Here is a 23,033-nt window from a genome sequence, read left to right on the forward strand (position 1 = left end):
TTGATTACTCCTCGAAATATTCTGATCTTGCCCCTCCAATGTATTCATTCTGTACACGATCGGGCTCCTACTCTTCTAAATGTATTGAGATCAAAATTCATCTCACCGTCTCCTTGCTTCCCTTGGAAATGGAATGAACCTCAAAATAATAAAATTATATCGCCTTTGCTCCATACGCTCCAACTCTGCACTTGCACATCGTGTGTTCTTACTGGTCTGCACGCAAAACAGCCTCGATCAATGCATCTTGGCTCGTGAAAATTCATTTGAATGTGGTGTGTGCAGCAAGCCGAAAATCTTAATTTCCTTGTCACCTAATCAGATCGTCCTCCTTTACCTCGTTTAATCTTTAACTTTTCAATTTACTTAAATTTTAATTTAAAAAAAAATCTTCAATCACAGACATTTCAGGGGGGAGTCACGTGATGGAGTAGTGGCCGGACGGTGAACTCCAGCCCTCTCCAGAAAAGTTGGAAAAAACAAAGGAAAACACAAAGGCACAGAAATAAAAGTTAAAGAAAAGTGAGTATAAAGGTGGAAAGAAGATGGCGACAAAAAAAGAAAAATCGAAATCAACGGTAAGAAGAGAGGAAGAGAAGACAACGGAGGAAGAAGGAGAAGGCCTTACCTGTTCGAAGAGGCCCGCGGTGGAGAGAGAAACCCCCTCCCTCAGGTCGGTAGAAAGTGGACTACAAAAATGGCTTGCTGAGCCGAGTAAAAGTGCGCAACCGCGCATGAAAAAAAACACACCGACGGGAGGGGTGACCAGCTGGGGAGTCGATCTCCACAGCCGGCAATGACAGCTGCAGAACACCTGCAGCAAGAGGAGAACATAGAAGACAACGAAAACAAGAAAGAAGAGAAGAAAAGGGCAACAAAGAAACAACAGATGGCCAACCCAGAGGAAGAAGAAGAGGAAGAGGAAGAGTACAGTGAAATAGAAGAAGAAGGGAAAGGCAAGATAAAGGATATACTTTCTCTTATTAAAGAATACATGGAGTCATTTAAAGAATGGCAAGCACAAGAATTTAATGATTTAAGAAGAAGAATAAACAATACAGAAGAGAAAATGAATAAAATAGATATGACCTTATCAGAAATGGGAAAAAGAATGGACAAGATGGAAGAGCGGGAAGCAGCAGTAGAAATGGAGGTAGAGGACTTGAAAAAGAAATTAGAGGAATCTAATAAAAAAGTTAAAGAGACACAAGAACTGTTAGCTCAGAAAATAGATATAATGGAAAATTATAACAGAAGAAATAACATAAAGATAGTGGGCCTTAAGGAAGATGAAGAAGGCAAGAATATGAGAGAGTTTATAAAAGATTGGATCCCTAGGATCCTAGGATGTCCAGAACTACAGCAAGAAATGGAAATAGAAAGGGCACATAGAGCATTGGCCTTTAAACCACAACCACAACAAAAGCCAAGATCTATTTTAGTAAAATTCCTAAGATATACTACAAGAGAAAAGGTACTGGAGAAGACAATGGAAAAAGTAAGAGAGGGCAACAAGCCACTGGAGTACAAAGGGCAAAAAATCTTCATTTATCCAGATATAAGTTTTGAACTCCTAAAGAAGAGAAAGGAGTTCAATACAGCAAAGGCGATTTTATGGAAAAAAGGGTATAAATTTATACTAAAGCATCCAGCGGTATTGAAAATATTTATTCCAGGACAACAAAACAGACTATTCTCGGATCCAGAAGAAGCACGAAAATTTGCAGAACAATTACAAAATAGACTGAGGGATGAAGACGTGTAATGAGAGTAAAAATGACCACGATTTATATGTATGTGAGTAAAGAGGTATAAGTGTGTATATGTATAAGGTGCATACGTGAATGTATCCGTATTTAGAGGAAAATATAGATAGTATAGACAAGAATTAATAAGGGAAGGAAATGGAATAGAGGGAATAAGGAGGGAACTAAAAGAGTGACCTTTGTTACATATGAAAAGTGAAATCTTTTCTGGGGGGGGGCTGGGTGGGGAGGAGTTGCGGTCACTGCAAAATCAGCTGACGCTTGCGAGTGAATTCGCAAACCCAAATGGAGAGGGGAGATGTGGTTGTCCGACAAGGGATAAAGGACAACTCAGGAGGGGAAGGGGAGATTGGGGCTAAAGAAGTTTTAAATAGGAGAACAAGGAAAATGTTTGATGTTTTAGGAATGTTGTCTTATAAAGGGTTTAAAATAAGAAAACAGAAATGGAAAAGGAGGAAAGGTAATGATGGAAAAACGGAAAGGGAAGATAAACAAAGTATAAAATGGCTACGTTGAACTATATGACTTTAAATATTAATGGAATACATAACCAAATTAAAAGGAAGAAACTGCTAAATTTACTGAAAAAAGAAAAAAATTGATATAGCGTTTGTGCAAGAAACACACTTAACTGAATTGGAGCACAAGAAATTAAAGAGAGATTGGGTAGGACATGTAACAGCAGCATCGTATAATTCAAAAGCAAGAGGAGTGGCTATATTAATTAGTAAAAATGTGCCATTTAAAATAGAAGAGGAAATAATAGATCCAGGAAGGAGATATGTAATGATAAAAAGTCAGATATATTCGGAGTTTTGGAATCTACTCAATGTATATTCACCTAACGAAGAAGATCAAAAGTTTATGCAAGATATCTTTTTGAAGGTAGCAAATACGCAAGGGAACATATTAATAGGAGGGGATTTCAACCTGAATTTGGATTCAAATATGGATAAAACTGGGAAAAAAATTAACAGAAAGAACAAAGTAACCAAATTTATAATTAAATCAATGGAAGAAATGAAACTTTTGGATATATGGAGGAAACAACACCCAAAAGAAAAGGAATATTCATATTACTCGGCTAGACATAAAACATACTCAAGAATAGACCTATTTTTGTTATCAGCTAGTATGCAAGATAGAGTAAGAAAAACAGAATATAAAGCTAGAATACTATCGGACCATTCACCCTTAATATTGACAGTAAAGCTAGAGGACATCCCTCCAAGAATGTATAGATGGAGATTAAACGCCATGTTACTTAAAAGGCAGGATTTTAGAGAATTTATTGAAAAACAAATAAAAATGTATTTTGAAATAAATATGGAATCAGTGGAAGATAAGTTTATACTATGGGATGCAATAAAAGCATTCATTAGAGGGCAAATAATAAGTTATGTAACCAACATGAAGAAGGACTATAATCAGGAAACAGAGCAGTTGAAAAGGGAAATAGTAAATATAGAAAAAAAATTAGCAATGAAGGAAGATACAACTAAAAGAAGAGAATTGGCGGATAAAAAAATAAAATATGAAACACTACAAACATATAAGGTGGAGAAGAATATAATGAAGACAAAACAGAAATATTATGAACTGGGTGAAAAAACGCACAAAATCCTAGCATGGCAGCTTAAGACAGAACAAGCTAAGAAAATGGTATTGGCATCAAGGAAAAAAGACAAACAAATTACATATAATCCAAAAGAAATTAAGGAAAACTTTAGAGAATTCTATGAACAATTATACCGAACTGAAAACAAAGGGAAAGAAGGGAAAATAGATGAATTTCTGACTAAAATTGAACTACCAAAACTACAAATAGAGGAACAAAATAAATTAACAGAACCATTTGGAATAGTAGAAATACAAGAGATAATAAAAAAATAACAAAATAATAAGACACCAGGTGATGATGGATTCCCAATAGAATTCTACAAAACATTTAAAGACATTAATTCCGCCCCTCCTGGATGTAATCAACCAGATTGATGAAACACAAAGCTTACCAGATTCATGTAAAACAGCAATAATTACAGTAATACTAAAGCAAGGGAAAGATCCACTCTCACCAGCGTCATATAAACCAATATCTTTACTAAACACAGATTATAAGATAATAGCTAAACTATTAGCAAACAGATTAGCAGAGCATGTACCGAAAATGGTAAATTTAGACCAAACTGGATTTATCAAAAAAAAACGCACAACAGACAATATTTGTAAATTTATTAATTTAATTCTTGCAGTAGAAGGAAATAAAGCACCTACAGTAGCAGTTGCTTTAGACGCAGAGAAGGCCTTTGACAGAGTAGAATGGAATTATTTGTTCAAAGTATTGCAAAAATTCAGTTTACCGGAGAAGTATATTAATTGGATTAAAGCATTATATAAGGGACCGTTAGCGAAAGTGACAGTAAATGGACATGTATCAAAGCAATTTAACTTAAGCAGGTCAACGCGGCAGGGATGCCCACTATCACCTTTATTGTTTGCGTTAGCTATAGAACCACTAGCAGAATTGATAAGAATAGATAATAATATAAAAGGAATAAAAATAAAAGACAAGGAATATAAAATCAGTCTATTTGCGGATGATGTTATAGTGTACTTAACAGAACCAGAACTATCAATAAAAGAATTATATAAGAAATTGAAGGAATATGGAGAAGTGTCGGGTTACAAGATAAACGTAAATAAAAGTGAAGCAATGCCTATGAATAATGCGGATTTCTCAAAATTTAAGAAGGAATTTCCATTTAGATGGCAAATGCAGGCAATAAGATACCTAGGTGTACAAATAAACAAAAATCTCGGCCAACTATATAAACTCAATTATTATCCACTAATGAAAAAATTACAGGACGATTTAGAGCATTGGAAAGATTTACCACTAACACTAATAGGAAGGATAAACTGTATTAAAATGAACATTTTTCCAAGGATATTATACTTATTTCAGGCATTGCCAATACAACTGACAGAAAAATTCTTCAAGAAGTTAAAGAAAATAATAAGGAAATTTTTATGGAGAGGGGGGAAACCGAGGATAGCACTAGATAAATTAACAGAATGGTATAAAGAAGGAGGCTTACAACTGCCAAACTTTAAAAATTATTATAGAGCCGCACAATTAAGATACCTATCAGATTTTTATCAAACAAGGGAAAAACCAGACTGGACGAGATTAGAATTAGATAAAATAGGGGAAAAGATACCTGAACACATATTATATAAATGGGATGAAAAATTGGTACAACATAGAAGTTCTCCAGTATTACATCATCTCCTCAATATTTGGAAGAAGATTCATGTAGAAAGAAATAAAACAAATTATCAATTACCAAAACTAATATTGACGCAAAACAAGTTACTCCCTTTTACAATAGATAACCTTTCCTTTAGAGAATGGGAAAAAAAAGGGATTAAAAGAATAGAAAATTGTTTTTCAGGAAATAGATTCTTATCCTTTGAACAAATGAAAGATAAGTACAATATAACTCAAGATACAGCGCTGGCATATTACCAATTGAGATCCTACTTGAAGGATAAATTAGGAAGCAGTTTGAGTTTGCCAGAGGCAAGTAACCTTGAATATGTGATTACAGATACAATGATAATCAAAAGATTTATAACAAATATGTATATTAAACTGCAAGAAAAGGAGAATGAGGAAACAAATGGTAAAACTAAACAAAAATGGGAACAAGATTTAAATATAAAGATAAAAAAGGAAACATGGGAGAAATTATGTTCTGGAACGATGAGAAATACAATAAATACGAGGCTACGTATGATACAATATAACTGGATACACAGACTATACATTACACCTCAAAAGTTAAATAAATGGGACCCAACAGTATCTGATAGATGTTTTCGATGTAAAAAAGAAATGGGAACAACAATTCATGCAATCTGGACATGTGAGAAAGTAGAAAAATTTTGGGAAGATCTCAATCAGATATTAAATAAAATAACAGAAAACAATATACCAAAGAATCCAGAGATCTTTCTCCTAAGTAACGTAAAAAACAAAGAATTTGGAATTGATTTGGAGGATGCACAAAAAAGATTTGTTAAGATAGCTCTAGCCGTAGCAAAAAAATGTATTATGTCAACCTGGAAATTGGAAGATAATTTGAAAATACAACAATGGTATATAGAAATGAATAAATGTATTCCATTAGAAAAAATAACATATAGTTTAAGAAATAATATTGAAATATTCGAACAAATATGGGAGCCTTACATTAAATACAATAGTGAAAACCTACCGGGGACAATCATTACCTAAGTTGATGGAAGGAGAAGGAAAGAAAAGAATGGACTCAGTAGAATTTCTGGTGTATTTTTGTTGAGTGACAACATTGTCTGACTGGTTTAATGTATCCTAGATTGTATACCTTAAATGGATAGGGGGGGTGGGTTGGGAGGAGGGAGGCGGGGGGAGAAAATGTCACTGTTTATGTGTGAAAAGGAAAAAGTGTGTATCATGGCTAATGTGATTTATGGTGTGAAAAATAAAAAAAAAAAAAAAATAAAAAAAATCACAGACATTTCAGAGACCTGTTTTGAATCTTTTTAAACTATTCTATCATTGCCTGGGAAATAAATACTGCCAATCATTTCTATTAAAACTTGCTATTTAAATTCAAAGTGGCCCAAAATAATGTAGCCAGTGGTGCCATTAATTTAAAGAAATGTTAAACAACAGATAAAGGTTAGTTCTGGTAAAGGGAACAGTTAAACAGGTTGGGACTTTATTCCCTGGAGCGTAAATAAATGAGGGGAGGTTTGATGGAAGTATTTAAAATTGAGGGGGATAGACAGAGTAAATGTAGGTCAGCTGCTGAGGGTAGGTGAGATACAAACCAGAGGACATGGGTTAAGGGTGAAAGGGGAAAGGTTTAGGGGGAGCATGAGGGGGAACTTCACACAGAGTGGTGGGAGTGTGGAACGAGCTGCCAGCTGAAGTGGTGAATGCAGGGTTGATTTTAACATTTAAGAAGAATTTGGACAGGTACGTGGATGGGAGGGGTGTGGAGGGCTATGGTGGGGTGCAGGTCAGTGGGACTAGGCAGAAAAATGGTTTGGCACAGACTAGAGGGGCCGAGGTGGCCTGTTTCTGTGCTGTAATTGTTCTAAGGTTCTGAGATGGAAATGGGTACATAACTGGAATGGAAGCCTCTTTTCCCATACGCCAGCTTGGAATAGTTAACTTTCTTTTCTCTGAACAAAAACACCTGTTAGTTTGTCTACAAGAACATAATAATTTTCACATCATGTGTTAAACATCCATTATTCTCAAGTTGAAGAGCATGATGTGCAGCAAAGGTTAGCAGGGCCTGTGGGCCTGTTTCCGTGCTGGAGGACTCTACGGCTTTATTACACTATTGCTCAGTTGATAAGTTAGTTTATGACTAACAAATGCAAATCAGCAAGGCCAGCAGAGTTAGCCTCAGCGTCCTTGGGCCAGGGAAGAGAAATCAAAAGTACCTTTCCACAACCTGTAACTCTTCCCAGAAAGAGTGTGGGTCAGAATGTCAGCGTCAGTCCAGACTAAAGCACAGAGATTGGGTGAGTGAACAATGCCCAAGGGACTGAACTCCACCAAGGAAGAGGACAGAAACTTTGGCATATATTGGGAAGTGATTGTCACACAAGGGTCTGATAGTCTGCGAGATGCGCACCAAGCATTGTGTTCATACTCAAGTCAGCTGCTGTCTTCAACTGGCTGACACTTGCAAACCACAGAATATATAATCAATTATTGTCACCACTCTGTGTGCAAATTGAATTTTAAATTATTTTTCAGATAATAGACAACCAGTATTACAGGATGATGTTCTGGATGGCTTGAGCAACAATACATTCAGGAGTGGGTTTCCTGCAGCCATCAAATATCAAATGTTGCAACCTCAAAATCCTCCAGTTTCGCCTTTTTAAACCTGTAACATTGGCGTGGGTGTTGCAGTAAGAACACAGCAACATAAATAGGAGCAGGAGTCGGCCATCCGGCCCATCGGGCCTGCTCCACTATTCAATGTTACCATGGTAGATCTGATGATGGGCTCATCTCCACCGACTTGCCTTTTCCCCACATCCCTATGATGTAAAAATCTATCCAACCTGGTCTTAAATCTATTTACTGAGGTCATCTCCACTTCTTCAATGGGCAGATTCACCCCCCTTTGGGGAAAGCAGTTCCTCCTCATCTCCGTCCTAAATCTACTGCCCTGGATCTGAGGCTATGTCCTCCAGTTCTGATCTCCCCCACCAATGGGAACAACTGACCGACCTCTATCTGATGTAGGCCTTTCATAATTTTATACTTTTCTATAAGATCCCTCATACTTCTAAATTCCAGCGAGTCCAGTCTCAGGCGACTTAATCTCTCCTCATAGGCCAACCCCCCTCATCTCTGGAATCAACCTGGTGAATCCCCTGTGCATCCCCTCCAAAGTCAATACATCCCTCCTCCAGTAAGGAGACCAGAACTACATGCAGTTCTCCAGATGCGGCCTCACCAGGACCTTGTACAGTTACAGCAGAACCTCCCTGCTCCTAAATCCCATCCCTCCAGCAATGACGGCCAACGTTCCATTTGCCTTCCTGATCGCCTGCTGCACCTGCAAACCAACCTTTTGTGATTAAAGTGTTGCATTTCTGAACAGGACACGCCTGACAGGAAGCTTGTAGAAATTGTGGATTCTATGCAGTCTTTCAATATACAGCATATACAATTTGTGATATTCAATGTCATTTTTAGAAAGTTACTTTTCCCTGCCAGAAAGAGCCAGCAGGCTCCCAAAGTCAAATTATGCAAATCATCTACTGCCTGCTGTAAAATAATTGTAAATTGCCCAAAAGGATCATCCAAATGATCAGAAAGCATTGCATTATCACTTCACCAACAGAACCTCTTATATTCAAGACAGAACAAAGTCAAACTTGAACTTTTCAAGATGACTTTCCCATCTGGAGTTACTTCATTGTTCTAGACCACCATCATGGTGAGGGGTGTATGAGAGGGAGAGATCAGAGCTTGACTTGTTCATGCACAGGACTGGCGGTGCTTATTAAAGTCACTGACCTTGAAATTAACAGCGTAATAGCAGAAAGTACTGGAAAGTACTGAACATTAACTTTTCAGATTAACAGTGTCCTGAAATATTGCTTCTCTTTCCACAGGTGTTGTCCTGATCTGCTATTCCCAGCAATTTCAGATTTACAGCATTTGCATTTTTATTTGGCTTTGCCATTAACCACACTCGAGTTCAAATGGGACTTTGTACCACGAGTGATGCAAGCAATTCAACTTACCCAACACACATGTCAAGAAGACCCTGTTCCAAACCTACGAGCAGAAATAAAATCAGTTACAAATTATTTGAAGTCCATTTTCACTAATGGTTTCAGAATTAGCACTGAGTTAAATACCTGAATTACAATGAACCTCCTGATCACAATCACATCTCAATGAAGATTTGTGTTAATGGATTGAAGTCAACATTATTTTCATGAGGGTTAAATTTATAGGATAGAAAGGAGCAAGTGATCACCTCATTCTTGAATCTTTGTAACTCTGGGAGGAGTTATGGTTTTTATTCCAGGGTCAGAATGTCACATTTTACCTGGAATAACCATTTTTTTGCCCAGTTCCACCACCAGAGGATCTCAGATCAAATAATGATCAAACACGGGTCCCATCTTCCAGTTTGCCCTAAGTAACAGAGCAGGAAAGAAAGCATATCAATTCTCCAATATGCACTCACAGAACAACACTCTGGGGTTTTGTCATAGTCTTGTCAATGCCAGAAGCATCTAACATGACATTCAATTATCCCGCCATTGACACAAACTGGGGACCCTCCCAATGTTCACCAAAATGATGATTTCCAGCATTAAAGCCTCGAACCACAGTCAATATTTCTGATAACATAACATTTGGTCCATTTAATATTTATTTTGTATCAAACACTAATGGAATTGGCAGATATTTTAAAGTGATATTCAATATCCAACAGGCATAAGTAAAAAAAAGGTTAAGAAATTACTAATATAAACTTAACAATCACTTGTACCGACCATGGCAAAAGAAATTTTTCTTCTTATTAAATGTTTTATTTTTCACACTATGAACCATATTAATCAAAATACACACAAACATTTCCCTCTTGAATATACAGTGTTACTTTCTCCCCTTTCCCCTCCCTCCTTCCCAACCCCCTCCCCACCCACTATGAGAACATATATATACTTTTCTATAAGAAAACATATACAATACAATAAACCATTAAACAATGTCATCACACAATGAAAATAAACAAGAAAATTGTGTCATCTACTTTTACACACTGGGTCAGTTCATTTTGTCTTCTTCTCATTCTATCATTTTAGGAGGTGGAGGTCTGTGGTAGGCCCTCTCTGTTGTGTTCTACATACGGTTCCCAAATTTGTTTGAATACTGTGACTTAATTTTTTTTTAAATTATAAGGTATTTTTTCCAATGGAATTCATTTCTATGTACCATTGCTTTACTCTCAGGCTCTCTTCTGATTTCCAAGTTGACATTATACATTTTTTTGCTACAGCCATGGCTATCATAATGAATCTTTTTTGCACTTCATCCAGTTTGAGGCCTAATTCTTTACTTCTTGTATTACTTAGAAGAAAGATCTTGGTATGTTGCTTTTTGTGATTTTATTTAATACCTGATTTAGATCTTCCCAAAACGTTTCCACTTTCTCACATGCCCAAATTGCATGTACTGTTGTTCCCGTTTCCTTCTTACAGTGAAAACATCTATCTGATACTGTTGGGTCCCATTTATTTAACTTTTGGGGTGTGATATATAGCCTGTGTAACCAATTATATTGTATCATGCGTAACCTCGTGTTTATTGTATTTCTCATAGTTCCGGAGCATAGTTTTTCCCATATTTCATTTTTTATCTTTATGTTTAGATCTTGTTCCCACTTTTGTTTGGGTTTACAGCTTATTTCATCATTTTCTTTCTCTTTCAACTTGATGTACATGTTTATTATAAATCTTTTAATTATCATTGTGTCTGTAATCACATATTCAAAGCTGCTTCCTTCTGGTAACCTCAGTCTGCTTCCCAATTTGTCCTTTAAGTAGGTTTTCAGTTGGTGGTATGCAAACATTGTACCGTGAGTTATACCATATTTATACTTCATTTGTTCAAAAGATAATAATTTATTTCCCAAAAAACAATTTTCTATTCTTTTAATCCCTTTTCTCTCCCATTCTCTAAAGGAAAGGTTATCTATTGTGAAAGGGATTAGTTGATTTTGTGTCAATATTAATTTTGGTAGTTGGTAATTTGGTTTTTTTTCTTTCTACGTGAATCTGCTTCCAAATGTTGAGGAGATGGTGCAGTACTGGTGAACTTCTATATTGCACCAGTTTTTCATTCCACTTATAAAGTATATGTTATGGTACCTTCTCCCCTATTTTATCTAATTCTAACCTGGTCCAATCTGGGTTTTCCCTCGTTTGATAAAAATCTGATAGATAGCTTAATTGTGCTGCTCTATAGTAATTCTTAAAGTTTGGTAGCTGTAAGTCCCCTTGTTTGTACCATTCTGTTAATTTATCTAACACTATCCTCGGTTTCCCCCCTTTCCATAAGAATTCCCTTATTGTTTTCTTTAGCTCATTGAAGAATTTCTCTGTTAAGTGAATTGGTAACAATTGAAATAGGTATTGTATCGTTGGGAAGATATTCATTTTAATGCAATTTACCCTCTTCATCAACGTTAGCGGTAATTCTTTCCAATATTCTAAGTCTTCTTGTATTTTCTTCATTAATGGCTGATAATTTCATTTGTATAGATGGCCTAGATTATTATCTAGTCTAATACCTAGGTATCGGATTGCTTGTGTTTGCCATTTAAATGGTGATTCTTTTTTAAACTTTGTGAAATCTGCATTATTCATTGGCATCGCTTCACTTTTATTTGCGTTGATCTTGTACCCCGATATTTCTCCATATTCCTTTAATTTCTTATGTAATTCTTTTATTGATAATTCTGGTTCTGTTAAGTATCTATGATGTCATCTGCAAATAGACTGATTTTATATTCCCTCTCTTTTATTTTTACCCTTTTTATTTTATTTTCTGTTCTTATCAGTTCTGCCAGTGGTTTTATTGCTAAAGCGAACAGTGAGGGAGATATTGGACATCCTGCCTAGTTGACCTGCTTAATTTAAATTGGTTCAATATATATCCATTTACTGTCACCTTCGCCATTGGACCCTTATATAATGCTTTAATCCAATTAATATATTTCTCTGGTAGGTTGAACTTCTGTAATACCTTGAATAAATAATTCCATTCTACTCTGTCAAAGGCTTTCTCTGCGTCTAAAGCAACAGCCACTGTTGGCATCTTATTTCCTTGTACTGCATGGATTAAGTTAATGAACTCACAAACATTGTCTGTTATTCGTCTTTTCTTAATAAATCCAGTTTGATCTAGTTTTTCTATTTTTGGTACAAGTCGGCCAATCTGTTTGCTAATAGTTTAGCTATTATCTTATCATCTGAGTTAAGTAGAGATATTGGTCTATACGATGCTGGTGTTAGTAGATCTTTCCCCGTCTTTGGTATTACTGTAATTATTGCTGTTTTACATGAATCTGGCAAGTTTTGTGTTTCTTCTATCTGGTTCATTACTTCCAGGAGAGGAGGAATTAGTAACTCTTTAAATGTTTTATAGAAGTCTATTGGGAGTCCATCCTCTCCAGGCATTTTATTGTTTGGTATCTTTTTAAATATATCTTGTATCTTCTCTATTTCAAATGGTTTTATCAATTTGTTTTGTTCCTCTTCTTGCTATTTTGGTAGTTCAATTTTAGCTAGAAACTCATCTATTTTGTCTTCTTTCCCTTCGTTCTCAGTTCAGTATAATTGATCGTAGAATTCTTTAAAGTTTTCATTGATCTCTGTTGGATTATATGTAATTTGTTTGTCCTTTTTCCTTGATGCCAATACCGTTCTTTTAGCTTGCCAGGCTAGTATTTTATGTGTTTTTTCTCCTAGCTCATAATACTTCTGCTTTGTCTTCATTATGTTCTTCTCCACCTTATACGTTTGTAGTGTTTCATACTTTATTTTTTTGTCCGTCAATTCTCTTCTTTTTGTTGTATCTTCCCTTGTTGCTAGTTCTTTTTCTGTACTTACTATTTCCCAAGATCGTGTTATATGGCGAGCTCTCCACTGGCCACCGTGACAGAGGTGCACCAAAGAAGAGGTACAAGGACTGCCTAAAGAAATCTCTTGATGCCTGCCACATTGACCACCGCCAGTGGGCTGATATCGCCTCAAACCGTGCATCTTGGCGCCTCACAGTTCGGCAGGCAGCAACCTCCTTTTAAGAAGACCGCAGAGCCCACCTCACTGACAAAAGACAAAGGAGGAAAAACCCAACACCCAAACCCAACCCACTAATTTTCCCTTGCAACTGCTGCAACCGTGTCTGCCTGTCCCGCATCGGACTTATCAGCCACAAACGAGCCTGCAGCTGATGTGGACGTTACCCCTCCATAAATCTTCGTCCGCGAAGCCAAGCCAAAGAGAAAGATTTCCCTTTCCAGCTGTTCTATTTCCTGATTGTAGTCCTTTTTCATCTTAGTTACATAACTTATTATCTGCCCTCTGATGAAGGCTTTCATTGCATCCTATAATATAAATTTGTCTTTCACTGATTCCGTATTTATTTCAAAATACATTTTAATTTGGCGCTCAATAAATTCTCTAAAATCCTGTTTTTTAAGTAGCATGGAGTTTAATCTTCTATATGTTCTTGGTGGGATGTCCTCCAGTTCTATTGCTAATAACAGGGATGTGATCAGATAACAATCTAGCTTTATATTCCGTTTTCCTAACTCTCCCTTGGATATGGGCTGACAACAGGAACAGGTCAATCCTTGAGTATATTTTATGTCTACTCGAATAATATGAGTATTCCTTCTCCTTTGGGTGTTGTCTCCTCCATATATCCAAAAGTTGCATTTCCTGCATTGATTTAACCATAAATTTGGCTACTTTGTTCTTTCTGCTAGTCTTTTGACAAGTTTTATCCATCTTTGAATCCAAATTAAGGTTAAAGTCCCCTCCTATCAATATATTCCCCTGCGTGTCTACAATCTTCAAAAAATATCTTGCATAAACTTTTGATCCTCTTCATTAGCTGCATATATATTGACCAAATTCCAGAGTTCTGAATATATCTGACATTTTATCATTACATACCTCCCTGCTGGATCTATTATTTCCTCCTCTATTTTGATTGGTACATTTTTATTGATTAATATAGCTACACCTCTGGCTTTTGAGTTATATGATGGTGCCGTTACGTGCCCTACCCAGTCTCTCTTTAATTTCTTGTGTTCCACTTCAGTTAGATGCATTTCCTGCACGAATGTTATATCTATTTTTTTATTTTTTCAGTAAATTTAATAGCCTCTTCCTTTTGATTTGGTTATGTATTCCGTTAATATTTATAGTAATATAGTTCAACATGGCCATTTCATACTTTGTTTACATCCCATTTCTGCTTCCTCACCACCACCTTTCCCCTTTTCTCCATTTCCATTTCTCAGTTTTCTTTTTTTAAACGCACTGTATGACAACACTTATAAAACATAAAATATTTCAACCATTCCCACATCTAAAATTCCCTTAACCCCAAGTGTTCCCCCCCCCCCCCCCCCGAGTCACCCCTTGTCCCTTGACGGGCAACCACAACTCCCCTCTCCATTTGGACTGTGAACCCGTTTGCATGCGTCAACTGATTTCACAGTGACTGTTATTCTCTCCCACCCAACCCCCTCCAAAAAAGACTTTCATCTTCACATTACAACAAAATTCCCCCTCATTTCTTCTCTTTTTAAAATTATTTTTAACCCCTCCTCTTTCTTTTTCTCCCCCTTCTCCCTTACTTCCCTTTTCTTCCCTCTTTTAGTTCTTACTTGTTCATTATTTTTACTTCTTTATATGTAGTTTATCGGCATTCTTCATTCTTGTTACGTCTCTTCATCTCTCTTTCTGTCTTGCAGGCGTTCTGCAAATTCTCGTGCTTTCTCCGGATCCGAGAACAGTCTGTTTTGCTGCCCCGGGCTAACTATTTTAAGCACCGCTGGATATCTTAACATAAATTTATAGCCTTTCTTCCATAGGATCGATTTTGCTGCGTTAAACTCCTTCTTCTTTAGGAGCTCAAAACTTATGTCTGGGTAGAAAATTTTTTTTGACCTTTGTATTCCAGTGGTTTTTTGTTTTCTCTAATTTTATTCATTGCCTTCTCCAATATATTTTCTCTTGTCGTGTATCTCAGAAATTTTACTAAAACGGATCTTGGTTTTTGTTGTGACTGTAGTTTCGGGGCTAATGTTCTGTGTGCCCTTTCTATTTCCATTCCTTCCTGCATTTCTGGCATTCCCAGGACTTTTGGGATCCATTCTTTTATAAATTCTTTCATATCTTTGCCTTCTTCATCTTCCTTAAGGCCCACTATCTTTATATTGTTTCGTCTACTATAGTTTTCCATTATATCCATCTTCTGAGCTAACAACTCCTGTTTTTCTTTAACTTTTTTGTCACTTTCTTCCAATTTTCTTTTTAAGTCGTTCACTTCCATTTTTACCGCCATTACATGTTCCTCCACATTTTCTAATCTGTTATGACCAGCTCTATTCTACTCACTTTTTCTTCTGTACTTTTAATTTTTCTTTTCATTTCACTAAATTCTAGTGTCAGCCATTCTTTTAATGCTTTCATTTGTTTTTGAAATTTTTTTTTAACCGATGTACTGTCCATTCATTTTACCTCCTATTCCTCTGTGCAGAGCTTGGTGTTCTCCTTCTGTGTCTGCTCTTGGGTTTGTGTCTTCTATTTCTCTTCCTTGTATCTGTGTCTCTTTTGACTTTCTTGTTGAGTTGCTTGACTCAGTTTGTTGGATATTTTTTTCCCCCATGATTACTTGATGTTGGTCCTCTCCTTCTGGGTTGGTTATCTGTTGTGTCTCTAGTTTCCTTTTTTCATTCTCACCCCTCCCATTCCCGTTGCTTTCTTTATCTTCCAGCTGGGAGCCCTGCTGTCAGGCATCTCTCAGCTGTTCGTGCTGTGGAGTTTGACTCCACAGCTGGTCCCCTCCTCCCATTGGTGTTCTCCTTGTCATGCGCAGTTGCGCACCTCTGGCTCAGTAAGCCATTTTTGAAGTCCCGCTGTCACTGGGTTGCGACCCTGCTGGGTCTCCACTAACCTCGGGGAGCAGGCTCCTCTTTCCACGGCGGATCCCTGCTTTTTCATGCAGGTAAGGCCTTCACCTTTCTCTTCCAGCATCTTTCCTTCTTCTTTTCTTCCTGTTGTTTTTGGTTTTTCTTTCTTTGGTGCCATTTTCTCTACACCTTTATTTTTTATTTGTTGTGATTTGTGTGTCTGGGACTTTGCTTTTTCGTCACTTTTTTTCCTCTTTTTCTGGAGAGGGCTGGTATACTCCGACCGGCCACTACTCCATCACGTGACTCTTGCAAAATAAATTTTTCTTGAATAATATAATCACTTGCAATGTAGGAAACATGCTCTCTTACAACCATAAAACATTACAGCACAGAAACAGGCCCTGCTAGTCTGTGCCCAACTATTTTTCTGCCTAGTCCCACTGACCTGCTCCCAGTCCATAGCCTTCCATCCCCCTCCCATCCATGTACCTGTCTAAATTCTTCTTAAATGTTAAAATTGAGCTCACATTCACCACCTCAGCTTGTTCCACACTCCCACCACTCTGTGTGTTCCCTATTCACTCTTAACCCATGTCCTCTGGTTTGTACCTCACCTACTCTCAATGGAAAAAGCCGGCCTACATTTACTCTGTCTATCCCCTTCATAATTTTAAATACCTCGATCTAATCTCTCATTCTTCTACACACCAGGGAATAAAGACCTAACCTGTTTAACCTTTCCCTCTAACTCAGTCCCAGAAATTCTTCTCTGCACTCTTTCTATCTTATTGATATCTTTCCTGTAGTCAGGTGACCAGAACTGCACACAATACTTCAAACTTGACCTCATCAATGTCTTATACAACTTTACCATAACATCCCAACTCTGATACTCAATACTTTGATTTTTGAAGGCCAATATGCCAAAAACTCTCTTTACAACTCTATCCACCTGTGACACCACTTTCAGGGAATTGTGTATTTGTATTCCCAGATCCCTCTGTTTTACCGCACTCCTCAGGGCTCGAACATTCACCATGAACATCCTTTCTAGGTTTGTCCTTCCAAAATGCAACACCTCATACTTGTTTGCATTAAATTCCATCTGCCATTTTTTCCAACTGGTCCAGTTCCCTCTGCAGGCTTTGAAAACCTTAAGTGAACAAAATGTTGAATTTGATAGTATCTGAAATAATGTCTACTTGATAGGTTAAATATCATCACCAATTGCTGAAGAGATATAAAATTTTGTTGTATAAAAAGATCCTTGAAACTATTACTACCTAAAAAATTCCATTGTTGAGATTGTATAAGGCGTTGGTGCGGCCTAATTTAGAGTTATATATATTTATATATGTTATTCTTGAAAACCAGCATCTAAACTAGCTGGTTGAAATAAATAATTAGATATTATAAATCTCATGTCTGAAACATTTTCTGAACTGATTCCAAATCTTCAGTCCATGTGTCATTATTAAGTTATTTTTTTTTTAAATTTTATTTTTCACACTATAAACCACATTGATCAAGATACATACATTTTTCTTTTCAAATATATACAGTGTAATTTTCTCCCCCCCCTCCCTTTTCCCATCCCACCCTCCCTACCTCCCCTCCCATTCATTTAAAGTACAAAATCTAAGATACTTTAAACCCGTCAAACAATGTTGTCACTCAATAAAAATAAACAAGAAATTCCACTGAGTCATTTCTTTTAATTTCCTTCTCCTTCTGTCATTTTAGGTGGTAGATGTCCCTGGTAGGTTTTCTCTATTGTGTTTCATGTATGGCTCCCATATTTGTTCAAATATTGTAATATTATTTCTTAAATTATATGTTATTTTTTCTAATGGAATACATTTATTCATTTCTATATACCATTGTTGTATTCTCAAATTATCTTCTAATTTCCAGGTTGACATAATAGATTTTTTTGCTACAGCTAAAGCTATCCTAACAAATCTTTTTTGTGCACCATCCAAATCAAGTCCAAATTCTTTGTTTTTTATGTTACTTAGGAGGAAGATCTCTGGGTTTTTTGGTATATTGCTTTCTGTGATTTTATTTAATATCTGGTTTAGATCTTCCCAAAATTTTTTCACTTTCTCACACATCCAGATTGCATGAATTGTTGTTCCCATTTCCTTTTTACAACGAAAACACCTGTCAGATACTGTTGGATCCCATTTATTTAACTTTTGAGGTGTAATGTATAGCCTGTGTATCCAGTTATATTGTATCATACGTAACCTCGTGTTTATTGTATTTCTCATAGTTCCAGAGCATAACTTCTCCCATGTTTCCTTCTTTATCTTTATGTTTAAATCTTGTTCCCATTTTTGTTTAGTTTTTTTTAGTTTTTGTTTCCTCATTCTCCTTTTCTTGCAGTTTAATATACATGTTTGTTATAAATTTTTTGATTATCATTGTGTCTGTAATCACATATTCAAAATTACTTCCCTCTGGTAACCTCAGACTGCTTCCCAATTTGTCCTTCAAGTAGGATTTCAGTTGGTAGTATGCCAACACTGTATCTTGAGTTATATTATATTTATCCTTCATTTGTTCAAAGGATAGTAATTTATTTCCTGAAAAGCAATTTTCTATTCTTTTGATCCCTTTTTTCTCCCATTCTCTAAAGGAAAGGTTATCTATTGTAAAAGGGATTAGTTGATTTTGCGTCAGTATTAGTTTTGGTAATTGGTAATTTGTTTTATTCCTTTCTACATGAATCTTCTTCCAAATATTGAGCGGATGATGTAATACTGGAGAATTCCTACGTTGTACCAATTTTTCATCCCATTTATATAATACATGTTCAGGTATCTTCTCCCCTATTTTATCTAGTTCTAATCTAGTCCAATCTGGCTTTTCCCTTGTTTGATAAAAATCTGATAGGTATCTTAATTGTGTGGCTCTATAATAATTTTCATTATTAAGTTCTTTGTCAATTTTTGAATAGAGATAGGTAACATGACCCCAATACCACCCACAGGGAGGTACTTCTGAGGGACTTCAATTCCATCTCAATCCAATCAAGATATTCATCTGTCTTTTCACGATGAAACAAAAGTAACAATTTCTTATGTTTACAGCCCAGTAGTAAAAATGGAAAGTAGGTATGGCTAAGCCCCTATTATTTCTAGTGTCCTGAAGATACCTTTTATTGAATCTAGATTTCTACATATTTTCAGATATATGACATAATAATTGATTTGAAATTGTCAAAAAAAGGACTTCAGAATAAATATCAGCGGTGATTGACATTTCCTACTCTTCCTGACCCAAATTTTATAAATGAACTCTTTGAGTTACAATTTACTCAAAGACATGATATATATTTAGGATCACTTTAGATCCATGTCCAGTAATTGCACTATTTGTTTTTTTAAGATGTAAATATTATTTTATCTTCTAATCAAAGAGATTTGCTGTGGTTCTCAACCTTTTTCTTTCCACTCACAAACCACTTAATTAATCCCTATGCCATGGTGCTCTGGGATTAGTGAGGGATGGCTTAAGGTGGGATGTGGGTGAGAAGGGAAGGTTGAGAATCACTGCTCCAGACCCAATAGTTAGTGATTGGAAATTGGCCCATTTCCTTTGGGGTTCTGAAACGTGCACATAACGAGTCCATTAGGGACGATTAAAACAGTGGTTTTCAACCTTTTTCTTCCCACCCACATCCCACCTTAAGCCATCCCTCACTAAACCCAGAGCACCGATGGCAGAGAGAGTACTTAAAGTGGGATGTGAGTGGAAAGAAGGAGGTTGAGAACCACTGGGCGAGAGCATTCTCCGCTCTATTAACAAGAAGAGCCCTTCTGCTCAAACGGAAAGCGGAGTTGCCACCTCCACATCATCACTGGCGATTAGATATAATGTCCTTTTTAAATCTGGAGATTTCTCTTGCTAAGACTTGGGTCCCATTTCGAGCTCCCCGACTCATTCGGTGCGATGATGAACGGCGCTGGCCGAGCTGGTATATGGATCCCCTAAGGCCGCTTGTTCGGCTTTAACGCGACACACAACCTGAAGTTTAACCTGGATCGTTGTGGGTCTGAATTTTTTCGTACTTATCTCTTATAATATTGGCTGCATCACCATTTATTGGATTTAGAATTCAGCCGTATTGCTACCAGACCATTTGTTCATCTCCAAAAGTTTCATTGCAACTGATTTACTGCATTTTGGTTCGTTTTTCTGATTTAAAAAAAACTCAATGAAAATCATTTAACAAAACAAAGTCCCTTCAACTGGGTTCTCGTTTTGAGGGAGCTCCCCGTCGAATCACTTGGCCATTTCTGTGCGAGTTCCAGGTAAAGTTTCTTGCACAACTCGAGTCCCGCAAAAAGGGGAGACCCCGAATTCCTAACGTGCACGTTGTTCGTTTTCTCCCACTTAATCTCAGCCGAATTCATTGGTTTGAAGGACAGGAGAGTTTTAACCACGGACGTCCTCTCGTTTTATTATCGTTGCCCCCTCTATTCCAACGTCTCCCTCCCTCCAACAAGCGCGGCGGCTGCTTTTAAACCGCACCCGGGAGGGGGGAACTATCTGCTGGCGTGTTCCTGTCACCACGGCTCGCCGGCTCCACGCGTGGAACCTTTTCCCGGGTCAGATCCGGGAAGGCGGCGAGAACAGGTGGGCGTCTTACAGTGGAGTGAGGATTCCGACAGCTCGGAACATCGCTCTGGCTTCAGCTGTTGGGAGAGACAATACAGGTTGGAAATGGTCCCGGCTGCTCAAGCAATTCAAAGCTCAAGGTGGGTGGGTGGGTGGGGACCTGCTCACCCACTTTCAGCTCCTGCCTGCAAATCCCGACCGAGGAACAGAGGAGGAGGAGGAGACGGGCGGCCCGGAATGGCAGGCAAGAAATTCCTCCGGCAGGTCGCGGCGACATGGTCGGACTGGCCCGGTTGCTGGGCTGATTGGAAAGGGGTGGGGGTGGGTTCAGCCCCCTCGAAAACGCCTGGTCGATGCTCCACGTTGCACTTGAGAGAGATCAAAGCCAGAAATAGGTGGCAGTGGTTAAAAACCCAGCGAGGTAGATGCTGGAGGGGTTCGGCCGGCCTCGCAGCGTCCTCCATAATGTTCGGGACAAAGACACCCCCGTAATCAAACAATTCACATGTGATTAAAGTGCACATTCCAGATTTTATTCAAGGTTATTTGTGTACATTTAGGTTTGACCATGTAGAAATCACAGCACTTTTTATACATAGTCCCCTCATTTCAGGCCACCATAATATTTTGGACATAGCAATTGTGTGTATATTAAAGTCGTCATGTTTAGTGCTTTGTTGCCTGTCCCTTCCAAGCAACGACTGCTTGAAGTCTGTGTAGCCGCTTTCAGGTGGCCAGAATACCCTGACTGTAAAGCCGCCTATTCTACCCCAATGCGGCTGTCAGGTGCCCACCTGGAAGTGGAGAACCCGGCCAGGAGGTTCACTTACCTAACCCTCCTCCTGTAGGTATATTCTCTGGCTCGGAGAATCCCCCATTGCACCTGAAAGCAGCAGTGGGACTATAGGCATTGTCAACAGGAGCTGGCGTTCGCTCGGATGTGGCTCTCCTTCAGGTGACAGAAAAGCGTCTTCTCCGTGGCCACCTGAACAGAGGATGCACTTCCCCAGCCGCGTCTGCCGGCACATTATCTGCATCCGAGCACCTGAAAGCGGCTTGTGATTCATACACATCAGGAGCATCTTCTCTGGTGATACTCTGCCAGGCCCCTCCTGCAGCCACCTTCAGCTCCTGCTGGCTTCAGGGCTTGTCCATTTGGGTTTTCTCTTCAGCATATGGCAGACGTGCTCATTTGGATTTAGATCAGTGACTGACTTGGCCGTTCAAGAATTTTCCAGTTTTCAGCTTGGAAAAAGTCTTGTTGTTTTAGCAGTCTGTTTGGGATCATTGTCTTGCTGTAGGATGAAGTGTCGTCCAATGAGCTTGGAGGAATTTACTCGAACAGGAGCAGATGTTTCTATCTACCTCTGAATTCATTTTGCTACTGGCCATCAGCAGTTACGTCATCAATGATGTTACAAGATCAAACCAGCAACCACAAAGAAGGCATATCACAAAAAAATTACCTTCAAATTTAATTCAAAATCCCCTCTTTTATAACATTGCCCACTGGTTACTATGCAAATCTCTATAACAGTGTAAAACTAATAAATTCCCCAGCCTAAATATGACATATGTAATTAAAGTCTAAGCTACACTTCCAACCAGCCCACAGAAAAGCTTAGACACAAAACACACAACTCACAAAACTTTGATCTCAACCGAAGCAAAGATCATAAATAAAATTCAGTTTGTTTGGTAAACTGAAGCCAAAAAATCTTTGAGAGAGTGAGAGAGAGAACAAAATTCAAAGTTGTCTTGTGTTGCTGCAGAGAGAGGAACCACGGGCTTGGTTCCTTCTGGCTGCCTTCAGAATGTTCATCCCTTTTTGAAATCCCAACATTCTAAACTGTCCTCCAGACCATGACTCCTGCTCTGGGGCTCCTTCCACTCCACAGCACCCCAAGTGGTGGTTTATCGTCCAAGTTCAGAAATCTTTAGATTTATTTTCTCCACATGCTCAGTCCGTCTCCCACTCTCTCAGTAGTCCACCTTCACCTTGGCTCTCGAAGGCAAACTGCCACTTTTTAAACATAAAACCACACAACACATATACAATACAGAACTCTGGAATACCTCCCCTGCTGAAAAAAAAAAATTGGTCCACAAGAACACATTTTTAACAATTAATGGAAGTATTATGTAAATAAAATAAACACTCCTTTTTTTACAGTAAGTATGTGATTAGATTCAATAACCGTCTGTTCTTATTTTTTATTTTAGACAGAAAAACTAATAGATTATGATCAGTATATATTATTAACAGTTTTTGAGCAGTACAAATATACACATCAAAATGTTGCAATGCTAAAACAAGCGCTAATAATTCCTTCTCAATAGTTGAATAATTTTGTTGATGGTCGTTAAACTTTTTTGAGAAGTATGA

At 37.7% G+C, this 23,033-nt stretch overlaps 1 protein-coding gene across 4 annotated transcripts in view; it reads right to left on the reverse strand.

Annotated features, from left to right (window-relative positions):
• The window catches only part of npffl (neuropeptide FF-amide peptide precursor like), an 89,466-nt gene that overhangs the window by 37,124 nt on the left and 29,309 nt on the right, over positions 1-23,033 (reverse strand). For 2 of the 4 annotated variants that reach the window (XM_069906475.1, XM_069906474.1), the window contains exons 3-4: positions 9,407-9,495; positions 9,096-9,129 (exon numbers count right to left, since the gene is read on the reverse strand). In XM_069906475.1, coding sequence (XP_069762576.1) covers positions 9,096-9,129; positions 9,407-9,419 — 47 coding nt within the window. In that variant the 5' untranslated portion in view covers positions 9,420-9,495. The other 2 variants (XM_069906476.1, XM_069906477.1) reach the window with 2 other exon arrangements.

This window comes from Narcine bancroftii, chromosome 12 (assembly GCF_036971445.1).
Source record: "Narcine bancroftii isolate sNarBan1 chromosome 12, sNarBan1.hap1, whole genome shotgun sequence".
Lineage (NCBI taxonomy): Eukaryota > Metazoa > Chordata > Chondrichthyes > Torpediniformes > Narcinidae > Narcine > Narcine bancroftii.